The sequence below is a fragment of the Rhinopithecus roxellana genome, chromosome 12, assembly GCF_007565055.1.
Source record: "Rhinopithecus roxellana isolate Shanxi Qingling chromosome 12, ASM756505v1, whole genome shotgun sequence".
Classification (NCBI taxonomy): Eukaryota; Metazoa; Chordata; class Mammalia; order Primates; family Cercopithecidae; genus Rhinopithecus; species Rhinopithecus roxellana.
The window spans coordinates 25,752,844-25,770,986 of record NC_044560.1 but is presented as its reverse complement, the minus strand read 5'-3'; the positions used below and the strand labels follow the sequence as shown (position 1 = coordinate 25,770,986).

Below are 18,143 nucleotides of genomic sequence, written 5' to 3'. Positions count from 1 at the left end.
CCAGTTCTGCTAGGATGTGACCTTGGGCATGTGACTTCACCCCTGAACTGAGGCTCTCAGATCTGTGCATCGAGGATCATTCCCCAACCCCCAGCAAGAACAAAGAAGTGGTGGGAGGACCTGGACCTCCCCGATGGCAGCTCTTGCAGCCATAAGCTACGAAGTCCACACAGCGTCTGCCGATGGTCTTCAGTGGGTCGTGGAATGTTGAGGCAGGGGGTTGTGTAAGATGATGTCAGCAAGGTCCTCCCTTCCCCGTGACCAAATGAATGACTGAGATGCACCCTAATCCCACAGGTCTTCCTCGTGCCCCTGCCCCACCCTGCCTGGCAGGCTCAGCAACTCACCCATGTCTCTTCTCCCCAGAGATCTCCCTGGATGTGGACGCAGACCGGGATGGCGTGGTGGAGAAGAACAACCCAAACAAGGTACCTAGCCATCAGGGCAGGCACCACCCTGAACCTGGGGCTTCTGAGGGTGCAGACCCAGATGGTACAGGCAGCCATGGTTCTCCCACCAAGCAGGCAATTCCCATTTCACAGCTCAGGAGATCGAGGCCCAAGACAGGCTCCCAGACACACAGCATACCAATGATGGAACCCACAGATGAGCTCAGGCATCTTATAGAGTCGGCTACAGAGCAGGCTCCTGAGTCTCAGTTTCTCCATCCCGTGATGGGGACGCCCAGTTCATGGAACTGTTGGAAAGGACAAATGTGCCTGCTGCAGAGGAAGCGCTGTGAAGGCATTTGCTCTTATTATTTTGCCTCTTCTTTTAAGACCGGGGAGGTGGGGGAGACAGACCCTCAGGACAGAGGGTCGCATTCATCATTCTCAGTTCCAGGTGCGGTATCATCTCTGCTGGTGCATGCACAGCTCCTCTCCTCTTTCTATTTATTCATTCATTCACCATTCATTCATTTGTTCCCTCATTCATTTACTTATTTTCTTTCATCTTGCATTCCCCACTCCCATTCTGCTGCCCCACAGAGGACCATTTTGCTGGGTTTAATGTGTCTCTGTCTGTTCTGGTGACTCTCAGGAGGCATGTGATGTGGTTGGTGTGCATGTATTTTTAATTTGTGCAGACAGCATGGTGTTCTCTATCTCATTCTCTTTTGTACTTTTCCCTCAACACAGTTTTTAGGCTCCATCAGTCTTGCTCTGTGTACATTCAGGCTGTTGCTTCTAACTGCTTTCCGTTTTCTGCCCTTCTGTATCATCTAAATTTTTGCTGTGGACATATGTGACTTTTATAATAACACTCTGAAGCCTAGGGTAAAGTATACATAGAGGGGTACTTATGAAGTGAAATAAACACAGCCTGATGAGAAGCCTGGGTCCTGGAAGCCTGCTCCCCTGACTCTCTGCAGGTCAGGGGAGGGTTCTCAACCCTGTGGGAGAGTCCCTTCTTCTAGGATCGCGAGCAAGGCTTGCCTGAGACCAGGGCCAGCCCTGCACACTCATTCTCTGAGTCTGTGGCCAAGCCGTATGAAAGTGAACTCCACAGAGGCCTCTGAGGCCTAGCAGCCCCAGGTGAACAGCTTCCAACGTCCCCCAAGGGGCTGTGCAGTCTTGGCAAAGTCACACAATCCCATGAGCCGGAACTTGGCCAGAATTTCTTTTTTTTTTTTTTTTTTTTTTTTATTATACTTTAAGTTCTAGGGTACATGTGCATAACGTGCAGGTTTGTTACATATGTATACTTGTGCCATGTTGGTGTGCTGCACCCATCAACTCGTCATTGGCCAGAATTTCTAAATCTGGGCCAGTGAAGTTTTCACATTTTCTTCACTCATCCTGTAAATATTTGCTGAGCATCTTTTACGTTCCAGGAGTGGGTCAGGCCCAGGGGATGCAGAAAGAACAAGAGAAACACAGCCCTAGCCTTAAGGAGCCCATGGTCCACATTAAAAATTGAGTGTTGTGGATGGCTGTCTCATCACAATTGTCCTAAGTCCTCCCAAAAAGGATGTGTACTGTGCCAGGTGTGGATCTGGGGAAGCTGCTCTGTCCTAGAGAATTAGAAAGGCCTCCAGGAAGAAGAGACACTTATGATGTAATAAAGGAGGGGTAGAGTGGGCCAGGTGGAAAGGGGCAGGATGGCAGCAGAGGGACTGGCATGGGCAAAGGCCTGGGAGCTTGAGTCTTTTGGGAGCAGAAAGGCGCCAGGATGGGTGGGGCAGAGTGAGCGAGGGGCAAGGTGGAAGAGATGAGATAGAGAGGAAGGCAAGTTTCACCAGGCCTTCCAGGCCACAGCAAGGAATCAGGGCTTCATCCTAATTCAACCAGGAGCCCCTGACCTGGCTTCAAGCAGGGAAGCAACACGATCTGACCCGAGTTTGTTCTAGTAGCGCTCTGGCTGCAGCGTAGAAAGTGGAGCACCGTGCAGGTCCTATTTGGAGCACTAGTAGGGCGTCTGGAAACAGCTGGGTGTCATCCATCCAGGCGTCTCCTCCTGAGCTCCCCTAGGGACCTCGGGACCTGTGGTAGAATGTCCGTCTGCTTATTTCTCTGGCCAGCCTCCACCTCCCTGCCTCCACCCATGCCAGACACCAGCCGCATCAGACAGGAGGCCCATAAATGCCTCGGTCAGCCTTCCTGTCTCTGTGCCTCTACTGAACTTGCCTTTGATGCCCACGTTCATCCTCTGTGGACATCAGTCTTGAGATTCACGTTTGCCAAGTCACAGCTGCCCCAGTGGGTGGCAGCTACTCTTTACCCTCATCCTGGGGCTGTCTCTCTGGTGTCCCATGGGGTCTATACAAGCATAGAGAAGAGAGCACTGACCTTTCTTCCTGCCACTGTAGGCATCCTGGACCTGGGGCCCCGAGGGCCAGGGGGCCATCCTGCTGGTGAACTGTGACCGAGAAACACCCTGGTTGCCCAAGGAGGACTGCCGTGACGAGAAGGTCTACAGCAAGGAAGGTGCCAGCAGGCCCTGCACTTGGGGGGCAGGATGGGAGGAGTGAAAAGATTCATGCCCAGTCCTGGGCTGGGCTGAGGGTGAGGCAGGTATGGACTCAGGCCTCTGGGGATGGTGGACACAAATACAACTCTTGCTTAAAGCCAAAGGCGAAACCATAGGAAATACATGAGGGCTGGGCTTGGTGGCTCACACATGTAATCCCAGCATTTTGGGAAGCCAAGGCAGGTGGATCATGAGGTCAGGAGTTCAAGACCAGCCTGACCAATATGGTGAAGCCCCATCTCTACTAAAAATACAAAAATTGGCCAGGCATGGTGGCATGCACCTGTAATTCCAGCTACTCAGGAGGCAGAGGCAGAAGAATCGCTTGAACCCAGGAAGCAGAGATTGCAGTGAACCAAGATCACACCACTGCACTCCAGCCTGGGCAATGGAGCAAGACTCTGTCTTGGGAAAAAAGAATAAGAAGAAAATAGACCAGAAGGAAATTCCCCAAAAGGTTAATCATCTCCAGTGTTGGAAATGACAACTGGTTTTTATGCTTTGCTTTTCTTTTTTCTTTTCTTTTTCTTTTCTTTCTTTTTTTTTTTTTTTTTTTTGAGACAAGGCCTTGTTCTGTTGCCTAGGCTGGAGTACAGTGGCATGATCATAGCTCACTATAGCCTCAACCTCCTGGGTTCAAGCCATCCTCCTGCCTCAGCCTCCTGAGTAACCAGGATTACAGGCACACACCACCATGCATGGCTAAATTGTTTTTATTTTTGTAAAGATGGGATCTTGCTATGTTGCCCAGTCTGGTGTTTGTCTCCTGGCCTTAAGCGATCTACCCACCTCATCCTCCCAAAGCACTGGCATTGCAGGTGTGAGCCACAGCACACAGCCTCTTTATGCTTTTCTATAGTTTCCATTAATACACATCCATGGGGATTTTTTCCTGATTATCAAAGTAAAAGGCAATGGGAAGCTAAGGCTCCAGCAGCAGATCTCTTCATTCTCACCTCCTGTCCCTCAGATCTCAAGGACATGTCCCAGATGATCCTGCGGACCAAAGGCCCCGACCGCCTCCCCGCCGGATACGAGATGGTTCTGTACATTTCCATGTCAGACTCAGACAAAGTGGGCGTGTTCTACGTGGAGAGTGAGTGACCCCAGCCCAGCCCAGCCCTTTCTAGCCACCTCTCCTCCTCCCCTTAGCATTTGTGGCCTTCACAGGTGCAGGTGCCGGTGCCTGGAGAAGACCTAGATTGGTCTCTGGGTGATTGTAACCTGGCAATGCTGCTGTCCCATGCAGTTGAAAGACTCCATGGGGACACATCGCTCCTCCTCTCAAAGGAGTCTGGAGTGACATGGGTCTATGTAGAACCCAGAGGCCCTTCTTCCCGACGAATCAGGGGAGGAAGGGCATTTGGGCACTTCTTTTCTGGAGTCATGTCACCTTCAGGATACCTGAGGCAGGGCAGGCACCACCTCTAGGTATTTTCTGCCATCTCTGACTTTCAAAGACCCCCTAAAGATGCAGTGGGCACCCTCGAAGAGTTGACCCCTTGCTCCTCTTGATAGCAACAGGTGTCCTGGGCCCCCACTGTGTAGGGCATGGGCTCCTGCCCTGGAGCTAGTCCTTGTAGCTGCCGGCTCTGCCTCACCCTTTCTGTGAATATGTGTTGAGCTCTTCGGTGCCAGGCGCTGTTCTCAGCTTTGAGATCTCTGCAGTAAACACGACAATCACACCCTGCCCTCGAGGAGCTGCCAGTCTAGCAAGAGAGACATAATCAGTACTACAATTGGAGGAAATGAAATAGAATAAATGAGGAGAATGGCAGGGCAGAGGCACTACTAGATGGGTGCCTCTGGAAAGGCCTCTCTGAGGAGGTGACATCTGAGCTGAGACTCAAACGAACGATAAGAAGGAACCAGCCACTTGTGAGCTGAGGGAAGAGTGTTCTAAGCAGAGGGAACAGCATCTGCAAAGCCTGGAGGAGGAGACCAGTTTGGAGTGTGGGAAGAGCAGATGGAAGCCCAGAGCAGGGTTGGGAGTCAAGGTCAGTGAGCTGGGCCAGGGGCCAGAGCATGCAGACTGGGTTTGGATTTTATTCTGAGTGCAATGGAATGCCATTAGAGGGTTTTATGCAAGGGACTGTCATAATAATGATGTATGTATTTTAAAAGCTCCCTCAGCAAAATAGTCGGCATTGCAACTTGCCATGGTACAAGGCGGGTTGTGGGGTGGCGGGCGGGGGGGTGCTTCTGCATGCCCAGCTGCCTAGTGGGGCTAGGATCTCTGGCCCGGCCCTGGACCCACCTCTAGACAGGCCCACTAGATCCAGGGCACTTGCCAGGAGGTGAGTAGGGATCCCGGACCCTCCCATCTGGGAGGTATTTAGCCAGGATGGCAGTGGCCAGCAGTCACCCAATGCCAGTCCTCCTTCTGATCCACCCTGGGCTCCAAGCAGTGACCTCACGCAGGTTGGAATGTGCCCAGAGTCAGGCTGGCTCTGCTGCCCCAGGGGGCCGGAGATGTTGATGTTTACACCATCCAGGCTAAGGTTGTCATGGAGGATGGCGTCACCAGCAGGAGCAGGAGGGATGCAAGCAGGACCTCAACCTTGGCCTCTTGACCTTGGTGTCGTGACATGAGACCTGTGGCAAATCATGATGTCTGGACATTACCTAGAAGTTTCTTCTCTTTGCTAAAGGGAGTGGACTCTGGTCTGTTTCCATAATCTCGTCCCTCCCCATCACTTGCCTTTTGAGACGGGTCCTGAGCAGACTAGAGAAAAGAGGCACTACTGCTGCAAGGGCTTGGAGAATGTCCCTCGGAGCCTCTTATCTGGGCTGCCCATGCTATGGGGAGCAGCCATGACTGAGACAGTGGGGACCCAGAAGAGACAGTTTCCCAATAATGCTGACTCTGGGTGAAAACTCTTAGACAGACAGACAGACAGACAGACACACACACACACACACACACACACACACACAAGCAAAGGACGACAGATAATTGACCAGTAGCACAGTCTCCTTTTCTTCCAGGTAAACACTTTGGAGTTATGTCAAATTCCAGGTACCCCTATAGATGAGCGAATGTCAGGTGTCCTGGTAGGGTCAGACCAGCTCTCCCCAAGGGCAGGGGGCTGGGTTGGAGACTGAAGGACCCCTACAGGGAGTGCTGGAGTCAGGGAGCTACAATTCTGGATCCAGGCAAGTCTCCTCACCAGCCCCAGCCTTGGGGTGCTCATCTCTGATGTGGCATGGGAATAGCAAGAGTCCCAACTATCCCGACTCTCCTGGTATGCCGGGTGTCCCAGATGGTGGTGGGGATCCAATGAGGAAGGTGTGTCAGGCACTGAGTGCGGTAGCTGGCCTTTGGAAAGCTCTCCATAAATGGCAATTAAGGCTTTCGTTGAAATTATGATGATGACTGTTGGTTATAATGATTGGAGTGGACAGAAGGCTTCAGTTTTCCCAGGAAGACCTGGTGACTGCCTCCGCCTCAAATTCTGCCCAGAACACCAAGCACTGGGGCCTTACCTCTTTATACAAGGATATGGTAATCCAGTTTGCCCAGGACTTTCCTTGTTTTAGCACTGAGGGCCCCTCATGCCAGGAAACCCCTCAGTCCTAGGGAAACCAAATCAGCTGGTCACACTATCAAGGAGTCTCACTGGGAAGTGGAATCATTCCAAAGTAGCTGGAAAGGTGAAGGCAAATCATACCACGTGCTGGCCAATTCCTGGGGCAGAGAGGTCACAGTAGGTCAATGGGCCCAGCCCAAGGCACAAGGACCACTCAACAGAGCGGCATTGTTGGTTCCTGCAGAGAGAGCTGGCCACGCTCAGTGTGGGGTCTGTGCCGAGCCAGGGATGGAGGACGGGGGAAAGGAGGCTCCTGGGGACAATGGCTGAATTGTTCCCACCAAGGAATCAGTCCACCCGGAGCTGGCCCCAACTGTCAGAAAACAGCCCAGAATAGAGGTGCATTGTAATCACAGGCCACGGGCCACATCGGGAGGGAGAAAGCTGCCGGCAGACGGACTAGAACGTGTCCTCCACCTGCCCCACCACCGCCCCGGCCAGATCCCTGTTCCTACCCCAGAATTTGGGGGAGACCCCCAGGTGCTCTGAGCCCTGGGAAAGCTTTGGCTGTGTGGCTTCTGCCAGGACAAGTTGGCTTCTAGGCCTAACTCTCCCCTGAGCATCAGTTCAAGTGCAGCCTGGGGCCTGTGGGCGTGGGAGGGCCCAAGTGCTTGGAAGAAAATGTTTGCGTGATGCTAATCTATCTGAATCCACTGAGTGATAGGGCCGTAGGGTGCACACTATTGTTTCTGGGTGAACAGGATCTCACTTTCTATTCTTTGGGACTTTCAGTATCTGAATTTTTCCACCTCATTTCTTGGACTCCTCCCTCCCAAGGAAGGATGAGGTGGGACATGGTTTCCCTGCCTTCTGTTCGGAAACTATTCAATGAAAACTCCTTCATGTCCTTGTAATACAGGTCCAAGCAGTGTTATCAATGGTTACCCATGGTTACTGAGGTTACTGAAGTTACTGAGGCTGTGTCATTTGCATTGACCCTGTGGCGTGGGTATCATTATCTCCCACTTAACAGATGAGTAAACTGAGGCTCAGGGAGGTTAAGTGAATTCTCTGAGGTTTTTGTTTTTGTTTTTGTTTTTTTGAGATGGAGTCTCACTCTGTTGCCCAGGCTGAAATGCAGTGGTGTGACATCAGTTCACCACAACCTCTGCCTCCTGAGTTCAAGAGATTTTCCTGCCTCAGCCTCCCAAGTAGCTGGGATTACAGGCATGCGCCACCATGTCCAGCTAATTTTTGTATTTTTAGTAGAGATGGGGTTTCACTATGTTGGCCAGTCTGGTCTCGAACTGACCTCATGATTCGCCTGCCTCGGCCTCCCAAAGTGCTGGGATTATAGGCGTGAGCCACTGCGCCCGGCTCCCTGAGGCTTTATAGCTTGTAAAGCCAGAGCAGTATTTAAACCAGGTCCCTCTGACATTGGAAGTCATAACCACTAAGGGAAGCACCCTTAGTGAGCTTTATAACCCGGGTCTAATTCGGCACATTGTCCCACAAGAGGAACCCTCCCAAGCCCTGGCTTCATGGTTTATTCACTTATTTCACATGTTTTAATCAAGCACCTGGTTTGTGCCAGGCTATTCTGGTTACGTGTTCTAACCCTTGAGCATCTGGTCATTAACGATTATCATTGTCGTTGAAAGCACTAAGCTGAGGCTGATTCTGCCCTTCCAGCTCTCCAGGGCATAAAGAAATTCCTTCTGGAACTGCATAGGGTCCTATCTCCATGCCTTTACCAATGCAAGTATCTCCTCTCCCCACCACACCCATTTCTGCCGCCCCGCAAAGGGCTTCACAAAGGCTGCCTTCCTCTGCTCAAATGCTTCCCATCTCGCCTCCTCTGCCCTCCCCACCCTACCCCAAGTAACCAGATTGGATCTCACCCATAGCTGCTGTTATGACGCTTCCCACATCTGCTGCATCTTATCATCAGCTGAGCACTGCTCTTAGAGAGGCTGCATCTGGACCACCTCTCTCTCCCCGAAGGTCCTTGCCTGATTCATGTGCTCTCAATCTGCCTGAAAATTCCCCCTTGGTCTCTCCCACAGGGAGTGTTGTGGGAGTCATTGGTTCGTTCAGTAGACATTTGTTAAACATGACCATGTGCCAGGCAGGCCCTGGGCCCCACTGGGCCTGTCTCTACCCTTGCACAGGTCACCCACATTTAAAAAGGCTGTGATGAGGCCAGGTGTGGTGGCTCATACCTGTAATAGCAGCACTTTGGGAGTGTGAGGCAGGCAAATCACTTAAGGCAAGGAGTTCAAAACCAGCCTGACCAAGATGGTGACAAAACCCTGTCTCTGCTAAAAATACAAAAATTAGCCAGATATGGTGGTGTGCGCCTGTAATCCCAGCTACTTAGAAGGCTGAGGCAGCAGAATCGCTTGAACCCAGGAGGCAGAGGTTGCAGTGAGCCAAGATCGTGCCACTGCACTCCAGCCTACGCTACAGAGCGAGACTCTGTCTATAAATAAATAAATAAATAAATAAATGCTGTGATGGAGACGGCAGGGAGCTGTGGGAGCTCCAAGCAGGGCCCCTGGCTTTGTCTCTGGGGGATCTGGGCCGGATTGTTGCAAGTGACACAAACCAAGGCCTGAAGGAAGAAGGGACACGATTGTTTCAGGCAAAGGGGACAGCACAAGTCAAACTGGGAGCTTTCAGGAGGGCAGGAGCACTGGAGGAACCTGCCTTTCCGCCCAGCCACAAAAATGGACAGCCCATGCACTGGCCTTTACACCAACATGGCTTCCATGATATGGAGGGAATTTTTGGTACTAATGGGCACGTTTATGTTTTGTTTATACAAAGGAGATGAGAGCTTGGGATTCAGAATTGGACTTGAATCTGAGTCCCAGCTCAGCTATTTACTGGCTCTCTGACTTTGGACAAGCCACTCCTCCTTTCTGAGATCGGTTTCCTCATCTGTGAAATGGAAACAATTTCATCCTCCCCTGACACCACTAACTGCTCAGCTGGCAATTTCCTATCAGCCATTCACGAGAGAGCTTGTTCATTTTATAGACGGGGAAGCCAAAAGCCAGAGAGGGTGACTGTCTGGCGAAGCGCCACACAGCCAGCACACAGCAGTGCTAAGAAAATGACAATGACTCCTAGCCATGGCCATTCTGGTGGCATTTTCTGCTTGTGCTTTTCTCTCTGTTTAGAGAACAAACTACTTTGCCCTTTTGTCCCCATCAGTGATACCACCCCACTGACCTCTTTCTGATGTGGGTGAGAGTCTGACGTTGGTCCTTTTCCCTCCAGACCCGTTCTTCGGCCAACGCTATATCCACATCCTGGGCCGGCGGAAGCTCTATCATGTGGTCAAGTACACGGGCGGCTCCGCGGAGCTGCTCTTCTTCGTAGAAGGCCTCTGTTTCCCCGACGAGGGCTTCTCAGGCCTGGTCTCCATCCATGTCAGCCTGCTGGAGTACATGGCCCAGGTGAGGGCTCCAGGCTTCCACCACAGGGGGATACCTCTGGGGGCCAGGGTGGGGCTTTTACCAGTTGGCCATTCCTAGGAGCCCACATTATGCTCCACCCCGCTCAAAGCGCCAAGGGGGTGGGTCCAGGCTAGGAGACCTCGATGACCCCTGCAAAGCCAGCATGTGGCTACCAGGGTCCTCTGAGCCATGCTCCTGGGTCCACTGAGCCAGTCTCCTTGCTGCTCCTGCTCCCCACGGATTCCCTGTGGGCAATGTTTTCTGACACATTCCACACCTGTGCCCTGGCCTTCCCTGCTCCCTGCCTAGGTCTAAGGCCCAGAGTCCTGCTGATTAGCACAAGGCTCTAAGCAGCCACCCAGGTGGGGTTTGCTGACCACCTACTGTGCGGTCCTACTCTGTACTTCCTGTCCTACTCTGATCCCTCCCCCAACTGTGGGTTATACCATCTCTGACTGCAGGCTGAACCCCAAATCCCAGTTTCAGGTTGTGCCCTACCTTGGGGCCAAGCATCTCAGCTAGCTTTGCTCTTGCTTTCGGGAGAAGCTGGATGAGAAGAAGCGGTCCTGTCCCTCTAGGGAAGCCCGCCTCACTGAGGGCATGCTGTGTGCACAAGAACCTCTCATCATAAAGACCTTTCATCCCCAGACCCTAGTCTCTCAGGCCCACCCTGTTTCACTCAGAAAAAAAGGAAGGGACCTGACTGCTCTTACAGACACAAGAGCCCCTCATTTTTATCCCCAGGCCACTTTCGGAAAGGATACAATGGGTGCTATACAAGGGTGAGGCTGGATCTAGCTGAGATGTATGAGAATGAGCCCTGGCAGCAGACTGCCCAGGTTCAACTCCTGGTTTAACCACCACAAGACACTAGGCAAGTGAATTAAGCATCCTGTGAATTTCTTTAGTTAAGGGTAATACGCCGTACTTTCTCCATCTGTAAGACAGAAAGTCCAAAAAGCATCTGCTGCCTGGAGTGGTTGTGAGCATCCAAACTTGTAAAGTTCTACTTACAAAGCACCCTCAAGCTCCCTGGGAAGTGCAAAAGGCAAAGCTAACAGGATAGAGGACAGGGATGGGGCTTCTGATGGCACCCATGCCCAGGGCAGCCGGAACCCCAGGATCTCTCAACCACCCACAGAGACTCAAAAGGCAGACCACAGCAAGCAAGGCAAGCCGTGCAACAGTCCCACCACCCCCTCACCTCCCCACCAAGGATGGGGTCCATTTCCTATAGCTTTTGAAAGCCAGCCCCACAAAGGAACCCTGGAATCAGACCTCACTTTCCCTCGGGTTCCAGGCAAGCTGCTTGACCATTCCTTAAAACAAAACAGTCTGTACATAGCAAAACTGACCCAAAACAATGCCAAAATGCCCACACACAAAAAAGGGCAAGGTGCCCAGGGCAAAAACAGAGGAAGGCGAGGGGCTGGTTCAACCGTTGCGTGGGGCGATTTCAGGAAGAGAAGTTTGATAGAACAAGATAGGACAGTGGTTAAGAATGTGAACTCGCCGGGCGCGGCGGCTCAAGCCTGTAATCCCAGCACTTTGGGAGGCCGAGGCGGGCGGATCACAAGGTCAGGAGGTCGAGACCATCCTGGCTAACACAGTGAAACCCCGTCTCCACTTAAAAAATACAAAAAATTAGCCGGGCGAGATGGTGGCGCCTGTAGTCCCAGTTACTTGGGAGGCTGAGGCAGGAGAATGGCATGGACCCGGGAGGCGGAGCTTGCAGTGAGCTGAGATCCGGCCACTGCACTCCAGCCTGGGCGACAGAGCGAGACTCCGTCTCAAAAAAAAAAAAAAAAGAATGTGAACTCAGCAGCTGACTGCCTGGATGTAAAGCCTGGCTCTACCACTTACCAACCATGTGACCTTGGGCAGTTAACGGCCCCATGACTCAGTTTCCCCATCTGAAAAGTGAGGATCATAGCAGTATCTACCTCCTGCGGTGGTCGGAATGCAGAAAAGAATTGGCACATGTGAAAGTACTTAGCACAGGCTTAGTGCACAGCAAGTACTCAGGAAATGTATTCACTGTCATCAGTTTCACCCACTTTGAAAGGCAGGCAAAGAAAGCACCCTGACAAGACTTTTGACCCCCCACGCCTTGTCTCTCACACCCAGGACATTCCCCTGACACCCATCTTCACGGACACCGTGATATTCCGGATTGCTCCGTGGATCATGACCCCCAACATCCTGCCTCCTGTGTCGGTGTTTGTATGCTGGTAAGGGGTGGCCCCAGCCCGGAGAGGCAGCATGACAGAGTGGCCAAGAGCCGAGTCAGATGGACATGAGTCAAGTTCCTGGCCCCATCACTTACCAGTGTGTTACCTTGAGCAACTTTCTCAGCCTCTCTGAAATGCCCACATCATAGAGTCACGGTGAGGATTAAATGAGGCGAAGCAGGCAAAGCATTTATCCAAGATCCAGCATGCAGGGTATACTCTAAAAATAATAGCCGCCATTCTGTTCTCTTGCTTAACCCCCTACCACGCACTTAGCAACCTCCTATGCAGTGGAAATGCAGCTTGTCTGACTCATTCATTAAACAGACTTTTATTGACCACCTATTATGAGCTAGATCCACAACAGCAAGATGAGAACCAAGGGAGAAAGTGCCTATGATTAGATGTCTGGCAACCCAAAAGGGACCCCTTGGGTCCTTATATCCATCCCATCTTCATGCCAGGCATAGCTCTTATTTGAAAATCTGTGGAGTCAGAGGTGTAAGGCATTGGGACAGGTGGGGGTAAGAGTTCCCCTCCTCATTTTATTTGTTCATGACCTTGACAAATGCCACATGAATGGGTGGGTTTACTTGGCCTTTGATTCCAGCAGCCTTTATAAAGGTGGCCGTGAGCACAGGTGTAGACTGATCTGCCCAGCATAGCCCAGAGATACCAGCTGCTGTCACCATCTCAGGGAGATGACTCTGGCCCCTCCTCACCCTTTCTCTTGGCCTCTCCTTCCCCCACTTTCTCAGCATGAAGGATAATTACCTGTTCCTGAAAGAGGTGAAGAACCTGGTGGAGAAAACCAACTGTGACCTGAAGGTCTGCTTCCAGTACATAAACCGAGGCGATCGCTGGATCCAGGTGAGGAGCCCAGGTCCAGGCTGGGAAGGACATGACCCCAGGGTCAGGCAAAGAAGAGTCGGCTTCATGTAAACTGCCCGGCACCCAGCAGCTCTGCAGATGGAGATTCTTCTGTCAGCTCAAATCTGCACACGTGCACAAAGACATGAACATAGAAGGCAGTGCACTGCAGTGCTGCTTCTTGTAGTAGCAAAAGATTGCAAAGCAACCTAAATGTCTGTCCGTGGAGGACTGAGTAACAGCCTTCCCGGAAGTTCTGTACAACCGCTAAAAAGGATGAAGCCAGTCTCTCAATATGGATACAGGATGTGCTTCAAGTTAAGTTGTTACTCAAAGGAAAACATATTCAGGATGCTGTTTGCTATTTTTGTGTTTTGTTTTGTTTGAGACGAGGTCTCGCTCTGTCACCCAGGCTGGAGTGCAGTGGCACGATCTCAGCTCACTTTAACTTCCACCTTCCGGGCTCAATCAATCCTCCCACCTCAGCCTCCCAAGTAGCTGGGACTACAGGCATGCACCACCACACCTGGTTATTGTGTTTTTTAAAGTGAGGTCTAGGTCATGCACGGTGGATAATGCCTGCATTCCCAGCACTTTGGGAGGCTGAGGTGGGAGAATTGCCTGAGACCAGGAATTCAAGACATGCTTGGGCAACATAGCAAGACCCTGTCTCCACAAAAAAATTTAAAATTAGCCTGGCATGGTAGTGCACACCTGTAGTCCTAGCTACTCAGAGGCTGAGGCAGGAGGACCGCTTGAGCCCAGGAGTTTGAGGCTGCAGTGGGCCATAATCATGACACTGCACTCCAGCCTGGGCAACAGAGTGAGACCCTGTCTCAAAAAAAAAAAAAAAATGGAGCTGATATCGGTAAGAAACCTGCTTGTGATGTGCAGAGACTGCCTGTGGATACCTATGCTGCCATCATCAGTGTGAGGGGAGGAGGATGGGGGACCAGGGGATGGGGAACAAGATAGACATTCTTTTTCCTTGGTGCTCTTGTGTTTCTCGAGTTTTCTGCCTATGTGCACAAATTGTCCCTTGGGCTCATCTAACAGCTCTCCTTGGTGTCCCTGCAGGATGAAATTGAGTTTGGCTACATCGAGGCCCCCCACAAAGGCTTCCCCGTGGTGCTGGACTCCCCCCGAGATGGAAACCTAAAGGACTTTCCTGTGAAGGAGCTCCTGGTAAGATGCTTAAGGCCACTTGGGGATGGAGGATGATCCCGGAGACTCTCATAAGACAGAGTGGTCAGGAGACCCTGGGCCACCCTGACACATTCATCTGCTGCCCAGAGCCTCTGTTTCTCCTCTGCAAAACGGATCACTTGGGATAGCCGCCTCTGAGGTCCTTTCCTGCTCTGATAACTGATGTTTTTCCAAAACATGGAGCGTTTTCTAGTGGGAAATGGGAACTAAGGGAAATAGAGTAAGACCTAGTTCCAGAGGCCCTGGTCCCTGCTGCTGCCCTTCCCCTCCAAATTGCAGCAAAGTGAGTTAAGTAAGTTTCAAAGAAGAAAAAAACACAGTTATGCAATTGTCAAAAATCATGGTTCCGACTTCCAAGTTCATCAGCACCTTGAGGCTATGGTTTTCGGTGCATGTGTGGGTGTGTTTTTGTTTTTGTTTTCCGAGACGGAGTCTTGCTCTGTCACCCAGGCTGAAATGCAGTGGCTCACTGCAACTTCCATCTACCGGGTTCAAGCGATTCTCCTGCCTCAGCCTCCCAAGTAGCTGGGATTACAGGCATTCAGCATCACGTCTGGCTAATTTTTGTATTTGTACTAGAGATGGGGTTTCACCGTACTGGCCAGGCTGGCTTCGAACTCCTGACCTCAGGTGATCTGCCCAACTTGGCCTCCCAAAGTGCTGGGATTAGAGGCGTGAGCCACTGTACTCGGCCTTGTTTTTTGTGTGTTTGTTTTTAAGCCATCTGACTCCTCCCATTCTGGAAGCCATTCTCACTCCCCTTTTAGGCCCTCAACTACCTAGTGTGTGAGGGCAGAACTGAAATCAATCTTTCTTTTGTCTGCACTCTTCTGCCCTGAACACGCTGGGGGAGGTTTGAACAGGGCATGAAACAAGAGACTGGAGTAGGTCGGGGACTTTTCCCAAGGTCACATGCAGGACAGCGTTCCTGTCAGATGCCAGGGCTGCCCAGAGCTGACCCTGTGCCAGGTTCACACCTGTTCTGCCCCACATTCCTAACCCAGTGCCCTGTTCACAAGGAGATGCTAGAGCCAATGGTGTCGGCACAGAACTTTGGAATGTCAGGCGGACCTGGTCTTGAGTCCTAATTGCACCTCTTTGCAGCCATGTGATCTTGGGCAAGCAATTACCTTCCACAAGCCTCAGTTTCCTCATCTGTAAAATGGGGATAGAAATGATATCAGTCTCACAGAATGTTGTGAAGATTGAAAGCGTTATATAAGACATCAGTGCCATCGCTAATATAATGACCATTATTCGCCGTTGTTATGGTTATCATTCCCCGGTCCCTGTCCTCAGTGAGCCTGTTGTCCACTTTCCCTAATACTGTGAGGAGTAGAGTCAAACTAACCACCAGCAATGGTTGCCACAGGCATGAGAAATGAGGCCTTTCCAGGTCACCACCTGCCTTCAGTATTCCAGGCTGGCCTGGTTCCAAGGTCCCCGGCTGCATTGTTCCTTGAGGCCCAGACCAGGCCCAGCTTTGTGCTGCATACCTGCCCACCTGTATGGTGCTGCAGAGCCCCAGCACCCCAGCCTCGGCAAGCTCCCATGTTGCCAGCTGGGGCCCCAAGGTGAGAAAGCGCTAAGCTGCTACCATCCACCCCATGGACTCAGCTGTCCCTGGAGCCTCTCAGCTGAGCCAGGATAAGCCACATCCTCCTACTCCACTGGATTTTGTCAAGCAAGCTTCATCCCAAGCCCAGTGCAAGCTCCCAAACAAAATTCCTATATTTGTACCCCAAAAGTCATGAGAGGAATCTTAAATTTCAGAGGCCAATGGGGTTGTGTCTTGTGTGCTAACTCCAGTTTTTTGGAGCTCTGTGTGAAGAAGGGTTCTGAGGCTTCCTCTGGGCTCAGTGGCAAGTCTGGCAGGTTGAGACTGGGTTGAGATGGCATGTATATTCATAGCTACCACTTTTGCACGTATTGGTCAGCTTCACCAAGTAACAAACCAACCCGAAATCTCCATGACTGACAACAGCAAAGGCCTGTGTCTTGCTGGCATTCCATGTTGATTGCTGCTGCTGGTCTGCCACTCTGCTTCTTCATGCCTTCCTCACTCTAGCACTCAAGGTGCCAGAGCAGCCCCAGTCTGGGAAATGCCATTCTCCTAGCACAGGGAGAAGTCAAAGAGTTGGCAGACACACGTGGGGGTTCCTATGGCTTCTGCTGTTCACTGGCATGCATCCCTTCTGCTCACATTTCATTGGCCAAAGCAAGTCATGTGACCAAGTCTGACACTGGGCAGGGAAGTCTATTCCTTTTGTAGGAAGATGCCAGAAGTCACATGACGATGGGTAAGGATGCAAAATTCTCTTACTGCGCAGTAATAATACAAGCTGCTCCCCTTCCTCAGGTTACCTAATCTGGTACCTCTTTATAGATGGGGAAATGAGCCAGACGCAGTGGCTCACCCCTGTAATCGCAGCACTTTGGGAGGCCAAAGTGGGTGGATCACTTGAGGTCAGGAGTTCGAGACCAGCCTAGGCAACCCAGTGAAACCCCATCCCTACTAAAAATACAAAAATGAGGCAGGGGTGGTGCTTGCCTGTAATCGTAGCCACTGGGGAGGCTGAGGCAGGAGAATCACTTGAACCTGGAGGCAGAGGTTGCAGTGAGCTGAGATTGCACTACCTCACTCCAGCCTGGGCGACAGAGCAAGACTCCATCTCAAAAACAAGCAAACAACAACAACAACAACAACAAAACAGATGGGGAAACTGAAAGCGCATAACATAAAATGGGGACTAATCCTGAAATCACCAATATGTATCTGTGCTTGGGAAACAGAGGCACACACAGGAATGCAGATGCCCACACACTCACATTCACACTCCCACTCACTCTCATACACACTCTCACCTGCACTGTCACACTTACACCATCATGCTCACACACTCAGCCTCCCCATGCCCAGGCCCCTGCTCTTTGTTAATCATAGGAAGACCATGGACAACCGGCCTAGAAACTAAGTGCCCACAGACCCAGACTGAAGGTGGTAAAAGAGGGTAGCTGGCTTGGGGGCTGAGGACCCTGGCTGCAGAAGACTAATGCAGGTGTGTGCCCTCTGCCTAGGGCCCAGATTTTGGCTACGTGACCCGGGAGCCCCTCTTTGAGCCTGTCACCAGCCTTGACTCGTTTGGAAACCTGGAGGTCAGTCCCCCAGTGACCGTGAACGGCAAGACATACCCTCTTGGCCGCATCCTCATCGGGAGCAGCTTTCCTCTGTAAGAGAAGCCAGGCTGGGGCTGGGGGCTGTGGGAGTGGGGAGGTCACTGTTTCTCTTTTAGGGTGGCCTGGGTTGCTCACACATGGAGCAAGTGGCTGGGAGAATTATTCCCTCCCACAACTTCCTGTTAAGAGACTGACACTCTTGGAAAGAAAATTAAGCTAACCTTTACATCTTTGTGTGATTTAGGATCTAATATATAACTAAATAAACAACTCTCTTCCCCACATGGAAAGGCGTGTGATGAGATTATAAATCAGCTGGTTGGCCAGGCACGGTAGCTCTCACCTGTAATCCCAACACTTTGGGAGGCCGAGTTGAGCAGATCATTCAAGTCCAGGGGTTTGAGACCAGCTTGGGTAACATGGCAAACCCTGTCTCTACAAAAAATACAAAAATTAGCCAGCCATGGTGGCATGCACCTGTAGTCCCAGCTGCTCAGGAGGCTGAGCTGGGAGGATCACTTGAGCCTGGGAGGTGGAGGTTACAGTGAATTGAGATCAGGCCACTGCACTCCAGCCTGGGCAACAGAAAGAGACCTCATCTCAAAAATACGTAGATAGGTAGGTAGGTAGGTAGATAGATAGATAGATAGATAGATAGATAGATAGATAGATAGGCTGGGCACAGTAGCTCATGC

The 18,143-nt window shown here is 51.4% G+C and overlaps 1 protein-coding gene across 1 annotated transcript in view; it reads left to right on the top strand.

Moving 5' to 3' along the window:
• Positions 1-18,143, top strand: part of PADI2 (peptidyl arginine deiminase 2) — a 53,762-nt gene that overhangs the window by 23,161 nt on the left and 12,458 nt on the right. Inside the window, exons 4-11 of the mRNA XM_030912951.1 lie at positions 367-428; positions 2,810-2,927; positions 3,941-4,066; positions 9,786-9,964; positions 12,092-12,195; positions 12,954-13,065; positions 14,143-14,250; positions 17,350-17,501. Of these exons, the coding sequence (XP_030768811.1) occupies positions 367-428; positions 2,810-2,927; positions 3,941-4,066; positions 9,786-9,964; positions 12,092-12,195; positions 12,954-13,065; positions 14,143-14,250; positions 17,350-17,501 (961 nt within the window). The remainder of the gene's footprint in view (positions 1-366; positions 429-2,809; positions 2,928-3,940; positions 4,067-9,785; positions 9,965-12,091; positions 12,196-12,953; positions 13,066-14,142; positions 14,251-17,349; positions 17,502-18,143) is intronic.